The sequence below is a fragment of the Typopeltis vanoorti genome, chromosome 6 (assembly GCF_054136105.1).
Source record: "Typopeltis vanoorti isolate ZY-2024b chromosome 6, IOZ_Tvanoo_1.0, whole genome shotgun sequence".
Lineage (NCBI taxonomy): Eukaryota > Metazoa > Arthropoda > Arachnida > Uropygi > Thelyphonidae > Typopeltis > Typopeltis vanoorti.
This window is the reverse complement of record NC_143554.1, coordinates 56830307-56845040: the sequence shown is the minus strand read 5'-3', so window position 1 is coordinate 56845040 and position 14734 is coordinate 56830307. Positions and strand designations below refer to the sequence as shown.

The window sequence follows — 14734 nt, the reverse complement described above, 5'->3', positions numbered from 1 at the left end:
GATTTGAGGGTTGTTATTATGTCTGTTTTTTCTATCAGTGGAGAAGATACTCAAGTTTTGTTTTTTCTGGGTTTATCTGTAATTTAAGTTTCTCTGTTCATCTTCCTAAGCCTTGATTTATTTAGGACTTTTTCAGATCGTTGAGGATTACTGCTTGAGTGCCAGATTGCTATATCATCTGGATGGCATGCTATTTTCATATCATTTATGATGCAAGATGAATATCGTTCATATAGATGAGAAATAGCAGTGGGCTTAAAACAGAACAGACCCAGCCCAAATTCAGTATGTGTTGGAATAAATTCCATTGACTTTCACTTTTCTTCCTTTCATGAAGTCTGAAATCCAAATTAATGCGTTCCCCTTTATTCCGGTATCGTATGCAATTTTTATTCACTTTTGTCTCCATATACAAATGAAGGCAACTGTAAGATCTAAGAAGATTGCTGTTGTATTCTTTGGCATTTTTTCCTGGAAGCAATCTATGATTGATTGGCAAAGATAAAATAATTGATCTTCTATACTGAGTTCCGACCTGTATGCAGTTTAGTAGAAGTTGATTTGCTTAAGGGTCAAAGCTGTATAACTGAGAGGAGACCTCCACATAGCCTTTAAAGGAATGCGGAGAACCGACCAGGGTTTCTGACCTAGTGTCCAATCCTCACCTTCTCGTGGTGCACCCTGTTGGGTATCTACTTGGATACTGAACGAATGAGGATGGGCTGGCAATTTGGGATTTAGCCGACCAAATTGTATTCTTATTGGTTAAACCAAAATTAAAAATGATGGTACGACATGACAAAATTTCATGCCGGCTGGGGCGTCGCCTGGTGTTAAACAAGGCCCCCGTTGTTTTCGCCAGGGAACCAGGGTGAACAGCGAAAAGTCAGCTACTGGAACAAATCTAAAAACAAACCCCAACCCAACATCACCAGAGTTAAAGATAGGTACTATCAACATAAGAAGCCTGAATGGCAAAGAAATGGAGCTAGCTGAGGAATTAGATAAGTACCAGATCGACATAATAGGGGTGACTGAAACAAAAAAGACAAAAACTGGTGAGATCTTTCTAAGCAATAAATACAAAATGTTATATATTCAGGTAATGACAATCAAGGAAAAGAAGGAGTAGCCATAGTATTCAACATAAAATACGAGGCTAATCTTCTTGAATGGCAGTCAGTCTCAAGTAGAGTAATGTAGGCAAATATGAGAATGGGGAACTGGACAATGAGACTTATTTGTGCCTATGGTCCCACAGAAGGTTCTACTAAGGTAGAAGTGGAGGAATTTTTTGATGCTTTAGAAAAAGCAACTGACACAATGAAAAATGAAAAGTAGATCCTTGTTGGGGATCTAAATAGCAGAGTAGGAAATGATTGTGAGACATACAAAAATATTTTGGGAAAATTTGGAGAAAAGAGCAAAGCTAATAATAATGGCAAATATCTGTTGGATTTCTGCTGAGGACATGGACCTGGTTATTACTAACACCATGTTCCAACATAAAAATGTGCACAAATTCACATGGAGAGAAGAGGCAAGGAATAAGAAAAGTCTCATTGACTATGTTATTGTTGATAGTGATGTTTTCTCCCTGGTGCAGGACACCACAGTGTACAGAGGATTTGAAATTGGAAGTGATCACTATTTAGTCTTGAGCAGGATAAAATTGAATTTCATATTGAAAAGAATAACATGTAAGAAAGTTTTAAAGCGAATAAAAGTTGAGCAGCTCTCAGATGTGAACTGTAGACTAAAATACACAAAGATTATTGAAGAAAAAATGAAAGAGTTTGAGAACAGGAACCAAACCTTGGAGATTCAGTGGCAAGCCTTCAAGAAAACACTGATTGATTCAGCCAGAGAGGCATGTGGTGAGGTTGTCTGCAAGGATAGAAAAATCAGAACTCCCTGGTGGACACAGGAAGTTAAAGAGGCAGTGAAGGAAAAGAAGAAAGCATATCAAAAGTTCCTGTCAAATAAGTCAGCTTGTGTTCTTAGAGAATATAGGGACAAATACAAGAATGCTAAACAGTGTGTAAGACTAGCTAAACAAAACTCATGGGAAGCCTTTGGTAAGAACATAGAAAATAAATATCAAGAAGGTGGCAAAATATTCTGGAGATTGTTGAAGAAGCTTAGGAATGGAGGAAAGAGTGCTGTAAAAGGAGTTAGAGATGATAAAGGTGACATGAAAACTGGAATAAAAGATATCCTTGAAGTATGGAGTAATTACTTTGAAAAACTGCTAAATGAAGCAAGCAGTGATGACAGCACAGTGGTAAAAAACACTGACCAGGCATGCAGGCAGGAATACATATCCATACTTGAAGTAGAAAAAGCCATCAAAAGCTTGAAATGTGGAAAGGCAGCAGGAGTAGATGATATTCGACCAGAAATGCTTAAGTATGGTGGTATAAGAGTCTTACAGTGGCTGGACTGCATAGTTCAGAAAGCCTGGACAGAGGGACGAATTCCCGATAATTGGAGTAGAGCTCTCATAGTACCCATATATAAAAAGGGGAAAAAAACTGAAAGTGAGAATTACAGAGGTATTTCCCTACTGAATGTTCCTGGCAAAATCTAGGCAAGTATACTTGAGAAACGGTTGAGAAGAATTGTGGAAGAAATGCTTGGTGAAGAACAAGCTGGATTAAGGCCAAACAGAGGCTGTCAGGATCAGATCTTCACTTTATGACAGATAGTCGAGAAAGCATGGGAATATAACAAAGATCTGTATTTAAGTTTTGTCGATTTGGAAAAGGCATATGATAAGGTGCCAAGAGAGAAGCTATTCAATATGCTGCAATTATATGGTGTCAATGGGGCAATATATCAAGCAATACTTAGTCTTTATTTGAGTTGTAAATCAGCAGTTAGAATTGAAGTACAGGAAGATGGTTTAATGTTAAATCTGGTGTGAGACAAGGATGTACATTATCCCCTGTTATTCATTATCTATATGGATCACATTATGAAGGAAAGTGGTATTAAACATGATATCAAAATTGGAGATGTTAATGTCAGCTCTTTGCTTTATGCGGATGATGTTATACTACTAAATAAATCCACTACAAGTCTGCAAGATTCTCTGACTAAATTGAATAGCTGTTGTAATAGATATGGTATGAAGGTCAGCAATAAAAAGACAAAGACAATGAAAATAGGCAGAATCATTGAAAATGTCAACTGTGTTGTGAATGGAGAACCTGTGGAACAAGTAAAACATTTCAGCTACTTAGGGACGATTTTTAATGAAGATGGTAAATTAAATAGAGAAATAGACAACAGAATCAGCAAAGCTGGTATGGTGGGAAGTCAATTGAATAAATTCATATGGAATAAGAGAGAAATTTGTCAGAACACTAAATTAGCTGTATACAAGACAGTGTTCAAAGCAGTTTTAACTTATGGATCTGAGAGCTGGGTCAGAAGTAAAACACTTGACCAAAGACTAGAGACCGCAGATATGAGAGTCCTGAGAAAGATTAGAGGCGTGAACAGATGGCATCAATGGCAGTATCATATTAAAAATGAGGATATTAGGAAAGAACTTGACACTGTCTGCATCCAGGAATGCGTTAGCAGAGCTAATCTCGGGTGGTATGGTCACCTAAACAGAATGGGCGAGGAAAGATTAGCAAAACAAGTGTTCTCTGCCAGGTTGGCAGGAAAATGACCCAGAGGAAGACCAAGATATAGGTTGATTGATACAGTACAAAGTGCTTAGACGATAGAAATATAAAATCTGATAATGTTGGAGTCTTGACAAGTAACAGACTGATTTGGAGGAAAATTGTAGATAGGAGGTTAGTAACGATATAAATTTTTCATGTAGTACTATCATATTCTGTACACCCCTTGTGGGTACATGGCAGGAATTTGATGATTTTGTTATTTTCTAAGAGCCAATTCTTCTGTTTGGTTTACAGAGTACTAGCCAAAGCTATTGGTCTGTAGCTTTTACAATCACTTGGGTTTTTGTTAGGTTTTAGCATGGGTCTAATAACTGATGTTTTTCAGATTTTTGGTGTTTACTTGTATTCCAGGAAGTGTTAAACATCTTCAGAAGACAGTTTTTGGCTTTTTCTCCCATTTTTTAATCATATGTTCAAAGACAAGATCAATTACAGGTGATTTGTCAGAGTCTAACTGCTGTTCCTAATTCTGTCATTGTGAGGTCCTAAGAAAATATTTCATCATCATCAAATTCCTGCCATGTATTCTCTAGGGGGGTCTACAGGATATGATAGTACTGCATGAAAAATTTACATCATTACTAACTTCTTATCTACAATTTTCCTCCAAATCAATCTGTTACTTGCCAAGACTTCAACATTTTCAGATCTTATTTTTCTATTGTCTAAGGCACTTTGTACAGTATCAATCCACCTATATCTTGGTCTTCCTCTGGGTTGTTTTCCTGCCAACCACCTTGCAGAGAACACTTGTTTTGCTAATCTTTCCTCATCCATTCTATTTAAGTGACCATACCACCTGAGATTAGCTCTGCTAACGCATTCGTGGATGCTGACAATGTGAAGTTCTTTCCTAATATCCTCATTTTTAATATGATATTGCCATTGATGCCATAGGTTCACGCCTCCAATCTTTCTCAGGCCTCTCATATCTGCGGTCTCTAGTCTTTGGTGAAGTGTTTTACTTCTGACCCAGTTCTCAGATACATAAGTTAAAACTGGTTTGAACAAAAAGCTAATTTAGTATTCAGACTAATTTCTCTCTTATTCCATATGAAGTTATTCAATTGACTTCCTACTATACCAGCTTTCTTGATTTTGTTGTCTATTTCCATATTTAATTTACCATCTTCACTAAAAATCGTGCCTAAGTAGCTGAAATGAAATTTTGAAATGTAGCAAAATGCAACGTTGAAATGTTGCATTTTGAAACTGAGAACCTGTTCCACAGGTTCTCAGTTTGAAAATGCAATTGACATTTTCAACGAATCTGCCAATTTTCATTGTCTGTGTCTTTTTATTCCTGACCTTCATACCATATCTATTACAACAGTTATTCAATTTAGTCAGGGAATCTTGTAAACTTGTAGCGGATTTATTTAGAAGTATAACATCGTCCGCATAAAGCAAAAACTGACATTAACATCTCCAATTCTGATATCATGTTTAATACCACTTTCCTTCATAATGTGATCCATATAGATAATGAATAACAGAGGGGATAATGTACATCCTTGTCTCACACCAGATTTAACATTAAACCATCGTCCTGTACTTCCTTCAATTCTAACTGCTGACTCACAACTCAAATAAAGACTAAGTATTGCTTGATATAATGCCCCATTGACACCATATAACTGTAGCGTATTGAATAGCTTCTCTCTTGGCAACTTATCGTATGCCTTTTCCAGATCGACAAAACTTAAGTATAGATCTTTGTTATATTCCCATGTTTTCTCAACTATTTGTCATAAAGTGAAGATCTGATCCTGACAGCCTCTGGCCTGAATCCAGCTTGTTCTTCACCAAGCTTTTCTTCCACAATTCTTCTCAACTGTTCCTCAAGTATACTTGCATAGATCTTGCCAGGAACACTCAAGCAAGGAAATACCTCTGTAATTCTCACATTCAGTTTTTTTCCCTTTTTATATATGGGCACTATTAGAGCTCTACTCCAATCATCGGGAATTCGTCTCTCTGTCCAGGGTAGCCACTGTAAGACTTTTATACCACCATACTTTAGCATTTCTGGCTGAATATCATCTTCTCCTGCTGCCTTTCCACAGATATGTATTTTGTTTGTTGTTTATGATCAAAGATTTAGATAAGCAATTACGTCCTCTGTTTGTGCTCTTTTCTGATCTAGTTGTGGAGAGCCCCAAGTTGGGATTTTGGCATTTAAATCTCTTAAAAGGATCTTTGTATCTGACATTGCTTGACTTAGTTGCTTACTGTGTTACCTGGGTGATATGCATTGACTATTGTAATGCGTTTTGGTAGAAATATCTTAATTACTTGATCCTCTGTGTTACTATTTGTATTGTTGTATGTAGTCGATATGATTTTGTTATATTTAATGTGTCGGGTCCTTAAGAGTATAGCTAGCCCTCTGCCAGAATGATCCAGAATGCCTTTCTTTAGTGTTGATTCGATGTTTGATTCTCCAAAATAATACTTTCTATTTTCATCTTAATCCTAAAGAGTAGATTTTTATATTGTTTTCAATGGTGATATTGCTTGGATTGATTAAACTGACAGGTCTATAATTGCTATATTTTATACCGTTCCCTTTTTTAGGAACAGGTATCAGAACAGAGGTGCACCAATCTTTAGGCTATGATTCATTGTTCCACACAGCTTGACAAATTTTGAAGCAGGGCTCAATGATATATTTCCCCCCATGCTTTCAGTATTTCTGAAGTTACTCCATTTATGCATGGTGATTTTACCATCTTCAAAGAACTAATTGCTGCTTCTACTTGTCTTAAAATAGAGAAGTCTCCTTTATCCAGTGTCATTTGTATCATGTCTTCAAGGTTTTAATTATTAAGACTACTGTCTTCTGAGAAAAGGGTAGCTGAGTAATCTTGCCCACACTGCAAGATTTCCTACTTTCCAGTGAAAAGCTTGTTATTTTCATCCTGAATTGACCAATTTGTTTTAGTGAAGGGTTTTGTTAATATCCTTATCATTTGGAAAGTGCTTCTAGGTTTTTATTATTATTTTTTTTGTAGTTCCACTTCAATATTTCCACATTAATTAAGAATCCAGGTGGTTTCAGATGTTTTAATTTTGTTTATTATTTTGTTTAATTCTTTATATATTTCTCTGCTATCATTATCCTTGCTTATAGTGGATTTTAAGGTTCTCCTCTGATTACATAGTTGTAAAATGTCTTCTGTAATCCATTGTTATCCTGTAAGATTTTCTTATGATATCAGCTGCTTTTAAAATGGTTTGTATTCATTATTAATGCTTATAAATTCTTGTATTAGATATTCAAGGAAGTAGTAATGTGGAATTTATATTTTTTTCTGATATGAGGTGATTCCAACTTCTCAACACTATATTTTTCTTGGTTACCTTTTATTTGTTTTAATTTTAGATTAAAGATAGCAATTATCATGTTGTGATCATTGCAAATATTAGCTCCTGGGAAAGATTTAATCTTAGGAAGTTAAGTAATGATTTATTTATTTTTTCTGTTCTCAAACAAAACAGAAAAAAAAAAAAGATGAGGGTATAATCTATAGACACACATCACATTTATTGATTTTGAGAAAAAAAAAAAAAACATTCCATAAGGTAAACATTTCATTTAACACATTACAAGAAAGATAGACCAAACAGCATTCTAAGACCTAATCATTAACTTAGTTTTTGAGGTAAGAATTTTTTCCTTCAAATATATACAGCATTATATACAAAATGTTAGGAAGCATTCCTTTTTCTATACATTGTGTTGTAATTTCCTTAAATACAGCTGACTATTTATTAACCAAAATAAATTTAATTAATACTTCCAATATTTTGGCAAATTGCCATCATCACGGAACAAAACCATAACATACATGCATGCAAGCACTACACTAAGTAATGAAGATGAAGCAAGTCAACTGAGTAGACCTAAATAGTGCCTCTAGTAGGTGAAGATAGGAATCCTTGGCTGTTGGGTTGAAGTGCAGAGAATGAGAGCTTCCCAAATTTGGGAAAGTTTCATGCAACCAAATTTGTTGGCTGGGTGGGGTAATTTTTTAAGGCAGAAGCAGAATCAAGGAAAAGTCTTTCATATTTATTGTGATGAAGTAGAGTGGCTTTTTTCCAGCATATTCTATGGTGGATATCAGCAAGTCCAGAGTACCTGTAGCAATCGAAACAGACATAATCCTTATGTTTGCTGCCTGCCTATTCAGTCATAGTAGGATAGTTTTCAACTACAGGAAGGGACCTGGTGATCGAGTAAACACCTGGTAGGTCTAGGGACTATGGCTGGGTGGAGCAGATAAGGAATGCTAATTTTTTTATATGGTCTGAAGGTGGTTGAAAGGTTGTATTTTTTAAAGATTTTTGTTAGTTTTTCAGATTGGGTACATGGAATAGTGATAACTTTGGTGTAGTCTCTGTTCTGGAGAGGATGTGTGGGTTTGGGGTTTTAATATTTTTTGGATATGGTTGGAACTGTAGCCATTCACTAAGAAGGTTTTGTGAAGTTGGTCAAGTTCAGTGGAGAGGACACTTATCTGATCTAATTAATTTAACTCTTATATGAAAAAATACAGCTATGAATAGTCAATGCATAAGTCTTGCCACCAGCCTTTTTCAAAATGTTCATTTACATGTTATTTTGCTAGAAAATTTTCAACTAGAAAACTATACAACAATAGATATTTATTTTTAATTACAGTTGATCCAAAACCCATCAGATGATCTTTGACACATTGCTAACATAATTTTTGGATGTTATGATGAGCTTGAGAGAAGAATTATTGAATCGACAAAAAATGTCCTCAATTCCATCCACCTTAATACTAATCTATACTATATCTTTCTCTCTGTTACTTTTCTACCATCCAACTTTGGCATATGTGAGATCATACCCACATGAACTTACTCAATGGTACTGTGGTATCCAGAATGCCTTCAAATGTCAGCAATCCATTTTAACTTAATTTATAGCCGTTGTTCTCTTGTAATGTATATTTTGTATTTTCTCTTTTCATGTTATGCACTCGATGCAGTTGTCTGAGAAGACGAAACTAGTTATGCGTTCAAATAACAAATACTTTTTCCATTTTGTCATCCCTCCGCTTTTAGTCATTTAAGTTTTTTCAATTATGTCATAATAGCTAAATATATCCATTACATCAAATATATATACATATTCATTTCATTTGGTGCAAGTCCTTATTTGCAAGCTTAACTACGTCCTACTTTTTATTTTCTTCTTTAATTTGGGATTTATTTAGCTTTAATGATATAAACATGGAATGAATATACATCCAAGTGAGTCATCTGAAATTTTAATATGCAAACATAACTGTTTTCAGTAATTAAATTTACAGCTAACAGTGAGATCAGTACTTAATATCTAGCACCAAGCAAAATAAAATAATATATATATATATAATGGGTATTTATTTATTTATTTTTTATATATAGTAAAGCTCCACATTTGTATATGAGAATATAGAGCTTTTACTGTACAAAACCAAACCAAAGGACACTTGCAGTTATAATAGTATAAATACCACAACTAACTGTTAAAACATAAGTATCATGGTAATATGTAAAAATACATTTTCATATGCAGTTCTTGCCCTGTATGTTAAAGAACCAAAAAAATCTACTTGATACACTAGCCATGTATATAGCACTGATGCTGTGGAACTTCAGCAGAAACTTTTCATTGTTTTGCAATAATGAGCAAGTTCATTATAATGGTGTTTTGGGTATAATGGCCACCATTTATGCAGTATAAAACCAGAAATTATGAAACTATGATCAGTTTCATAGTAAATGAGTACTCATTGTTGCACTGTGCTGTCAAAACAATGCTAATTGTATTCATTAGTTCTAGTAACTGCAATCAACAAATATTAAAAATAGTAGTTTATTTGTAGGGTAGAATACAATTATTACTTCTTCCTGCACATTGGACAAGTTGCCTGTAAAGAGAACAAAATATATTCAAAATGGCTGTTTTATTCATAAACGAGGGTGGTCTGAAACGTTCTTGGTCTCGACCATAAATGACAACACTATCGGCAAGATTTTTTTTTCCTTTCTAAGTTGGTACATCTGTCATAAGCATCCATGTGAAATTGCAAGTCATTCTATCACATAGTTTGTTTTATACAGCTGTCTGAAGCAAAAGTGTTGTCTGTATCCCTTGAAATGGATAAAATTGAGTATCATGAGGTTATAAAATTCTTTGTAAAAGAAGGTTTAATGCCAAAAGAAATTCATTCGAAGTTCATAAAAGTTTATGGACACTCTTCTCTTCATTTTTGACAATTAAGAAATGGGCTGCCGAGTTTAAACATGGCCGTACCAGCGTTGAAGATGACCTACATGACGGACGTCCAAAAAGTGTAACAAAACCAAAAATCATTGATCAAGTGCATGAAATTGCATTTCAAAAGAATGTGCAGGATATATTTTGCATGAAGAATTGCAAATGAAAAGATTTGCACAAGATGGGTGCTGCACTTGCTCACAGCAGATCAAAAATGCACTCGCATGAAAATCTGAACAGTGCTTGGAGCGTTTTAACAAGAATAAAACTGATTTTGTGCATTGATTTATTACTATGGATGAGACTTGGATTCACTATTACATACCAGAATCCAAACAGCAGTCAAAAAAGTGGACAGAAGCCACAACTGTTCAGCACCAAAGGAGGCAAAGCCGGTTCCATCAGCAGGAAATGTCATGGCATCACTGTTTTGGGATGCTAAAGGCATTTTGTTCATTAATAATCTTTGAAAAGGGGTAAAACAACAACAACAACAGGGGAATATTATTCGGATCTTTTAACCAGACTAGATGAAAAAATTCATGAGAAAAGACCCGGTTTGCAGAAGAAAAAAATAATCTTTCATCAGGACAATGCACCTGCTCACAAAAGTGTTTTGGCAATGGGAAAATTAAGGGATCTGCACTATGAATTGTTGGAACATCCACCCTATTCCCCAGATTTGGCTCCCTCTGACTTCTATCTCTTCCCAAAACTAAAACTCTTCCTCGCTTTTTCTTCGAATCAAGAGGTGATTGCACTTGTAGAGTGGTATTTTGCAGATCTTACTGAGAACTACTGCAGGGATGGGATAATGGCGCTGGAGAATTGCTGGAATAAATGTATTAGTCTTAAAGGGAGATTATGTTGAAAAATAAAAATAATTTTGAAATTATAAATTCATTTTTTCGTTGTTATGCTGAGAACTTTTCAGACCACTCTCGTAAAATATATTTAAATTTACATTTATATATTTACTTGTATAAGACAAAAAAAAAAGCAGCAGCACTTAAATTTGTAGCGCACACACACACACCCATCCACCATTCATTACAGCATTATTTCATTTTTTTAAAGAGGGGGGGGGGGGGTATTTCATTTGGCACAAGTCCTGGTTTGAAGACTTAACTACTTCTAAACTTTGTTTTTTAATTCAGGATTTATTTAGGAATATAAAAAAAAAAAAAAAAGGCTGGAATTAGTAATGTACTATAGATAATATATCTATTCCACCATCCCTTGAATAACACCAAGCCAAACCAAACCAATAATCAGATTATCTAGGAACACTGCTCTAGAAAGGATGGTTTTTATCATGCTTTTTATACAAAGTTATAAAAAATATCAACATTAGATTTTTTTTTTTAAAGCATTACCATTTCGAGAATCCTTTCCTTCATGGTTACAAGGCGATCAGCATTCATTATTAAAAATTATAGAAACAACTACTATGTTATAGTAAAACTTCAGTTTAATATAAACCAAAATAATCATTTGCCATTTCGACCTTTATATCAAGGTCATCATCTGGAGTACACATACATACAAAGAAACAAGCTATATCACAATCTCATGGCATGTTAATGTCACAGTAATTTGGTCAACCATTAAAATTACTGGCCTGACCTCTGGTGAAAAACTCTTACTGCATCAAAGCTAGTCCTGTTATTACCTATTTGGTTAGAAATCATTAAGAAATATATTTTAAATTAAGGGGATATAAAATCCACATTGTTTTAAAACCGAATAAGAAACTCAAAGATTGAATTATATTCAATCGCCAAATATAATTCAATTATATTCGGCGATTGAATCAAATCAATTATAAATCAAATTATATCGCCAAAATGAAGCTTATTAGCTCTTTATATTTAAGAAATACATTAAAATAGAGAGCAACATGCTCTCACCTAATTATTCACTTGATTAGAACAAAACATTATAAGAATTGAAATTATTGCTTAGAGTCCTAAAGAAGGGTTTGCTGGTAAACTTGAACTTAAGTTGGCTGAATGTGTGCCATCCAAATTCCAAGAATTTGGATGGCATTATTATAATTAATGGCATTAATTAACATCCTAATTAAGATTAAGATGATTGATCAAAATTTTACAGGCTTCTTTAAATTTGTGTTCATACCAGTTTTTTGTACGATGTATGGAACAGGTACCTTTCCAATTAATTTGGTGTTAAGTACATGATCTGAAAGGCCTGCCCACCAACATTGTTAAATTTAATGTGCTATTTGTGTTATTTTTTATGGATAGGAATTGACTGGAGTATAAAGTATCCTCCTTGGTAGTATAGTGGTTAGTATCCCCCGCTTGTCAGACGGGAGACCGGGGTTCGATTCTCCACCGGGGAGCCAGCCAGCCTGGTTGGCTGAATGGTTAGCGTATCTGCTCTCCAGCCAAGAGGCTGAAGGTTTGAATCCTGCCGTGGGCATGGATGTTTGTGATTGTCCTATAAACTTTGTTATTATTGTTATTATTTGTTATTGTTGTGGAAAGGGAATCTGCGACCCTACCACTTATTCTAGCAGAAGACATCATTGCCAAAACCATGCGAAGTACGGCAGTGACTATACGACGTCTACAGACTTCAAATGTGAAAATTTATTTATTATTATTTATGTCATATCCAGTTTCACCAATATAAGATAAGTTAAGTGCAATGAATATGATATACTCCAGGGCAGGCCAATGGCGAAAAGAGGATCCCTAGAAGAGTTGAATGTTTTTTTAATTTTATAGGTAGTTTTAAAGTAGCATTAAGATTGTAATGGTGTATAATTTTATTTATTTTATCTGATAACCCTTTAATGTATGGGATAGCTATGATTTTACTGTAATCTATATTATATGCATTATTTGAGAAATTTTTATGAAGATCTTTGAAAATGAGATTACTATATTCCACCCCCCTCCCCAAATGTTAAATTAGTCAGAACACTTTTTTGACCAGATATTTAAAACTGAGGATAATTCCTGGCATTAATCAAGTATGACTGTTGCAGCTTAAATGACTAACAGATCAAAGTAAACATAGTTCTTTTAAACATATCCAATTGGTTACTTAACTCTGTTAATTTTGACTTTTATTCTTGGAGAAATAATCTCTAATAAAAAAGTAAATATCTCATCTTTTTGAGGATCTGGTTGTTATTATAGGTGAAGAAAGTATTTTGTAAAAAACAACACTAAACTGTATTTTAGTTGCAATGGCAAAATTGTCATTCCCCACACTACACAAATTACAGTAGATATCCTCTGTGCCAAATTTTATTACATTCCACCATCAGAGCAGAGTTTTGCAATATTTTGAAGCATTTTTGTTCAGTTAAAAATGTTTAACTGAGCCATTTTAATCAAGTGTACTTGAAAGTTTATACATTACAAGATTTGTCAAAATAAACAGTGGTACGGTGAATACTGATATGGTATGTGAAATATTTAGTAGCAAAGACATTTTCCTTTTTTAAAGAATAAGCTGGATATATGCTAATTTCCAAGATATGAAGAAAATGCTAACATAAAAAGCTTAAGATAGCTGTTTAGTTCTAGAGTACAATAGGGATAGAGACTGAACTGTGCATATGACAGATGGACAATGTGGTCTTCATATTGTAAGGAACAGATGGAGGAGAAGAGATATAAGAGAAGGTTAGGCAAGGAAATCTTACAAGATAGACATAAGAGATTTTGAAGCTTATGGATGGTAGTGACTGAATTCTCAGTCTCCCTTGGAAGTTGGCTAAGCGTGTTACGATTAATGTGAGATGCAGGTTCTTCTTGTGTGTGTGTGTGTGTGTGTGTGTGTGTGGACCGGGCAAAGAGTTCTTATTATCACTACTTGCAAAGTATATCTTGTTAGACATAAAGCATGCAGCATTTTTGTTGTTAAGATTTTCCATATGTCCATGGTTGTTTGAAAATCAAGAAATGAATGAAGCATTTATTTTTGGGTGATATGAACTGGTGGTAGCAGTCTAATTTAAGTTCAAAAAAACTTATTGTTTGTTTTAATAAGGAGAGAGAAATATTTGTTCATCATGATATATGTAAGCTCATAAAACAAGTGCTAAATGATAATTAAAAATTAATAAAAACAGTTCCATTTCCAAAGTAAACCATGTTAATGAATGAATTCAGAAGTGTTCTCTAGTGATTTTTCAGAATTTTACTAGACAGAAGCTGAACAACAGTATTCAGCTTCTTTAGTGCAGATTTCCTCTGTAACTGAAGTGTCAGCCTCATGCTTCATATCATTTGGTATTATAACTGATAATATCCACATTTTCTATTAATATTTTCCTTAGGTGAACTATTGTTTTCATTTTTCTGATCTGATCTAAAATGCTGATTACATGTAAGTGAGCCTCATTTCAGTTGTCTGAGATCTTTAATTGTTTAATGATTTTTAATGTTTAATATAATTATGTTTAACTGATAATATCCATATTTTCTATTAATATTTTCCTTAGGTGAACTATTGTTTTCATTTTTCTGATCTGATCTAAAATGCTGGTTACATGTAAGTGAGCCTCATTTCAGTTGTCTGAGATCTTTAATTGTTTAATGATTTTTAATGTTTAATATAATTAAAACAATGCCAATTGCAAGCTTCCCTCATCTGCTTCCACAGCAACAGAATGCTTCCTTCCTGTTCCATTTGAGGATATAGTCTATTGCTTCTGCAAGCTTGCTCGCTTACTCTGGCTAAAACAAGAAGGAAAGTT

At 34.2% G+C, this 14734-nt stretch overlaps 1 protein-coding gene across 1 annotated transcript in view; it reads right to left on the bottom strand.

Moving 5' to 3' along the window:
• Window positions 1-9572: 9572 nt before the first annotated feature.
• Window positions 9573-14734, bottom strand: part of lt (vacuolar protein sorting-associated protein light) — a 356245-nt gene continuing 351083 nt past the window's right edge. The window contains exon 23 of the mRNA XM_090394164.1: window positions 9573-9646. Within this exon, the coding sequence (XP_090250290.1) occupies window positions 9617-9646 (30 nt within the window). The 3' untranslated portion in view covers window positions 9573-9616. The remainder of the gene's footprint in view (window positions 9647-14734) is intronic.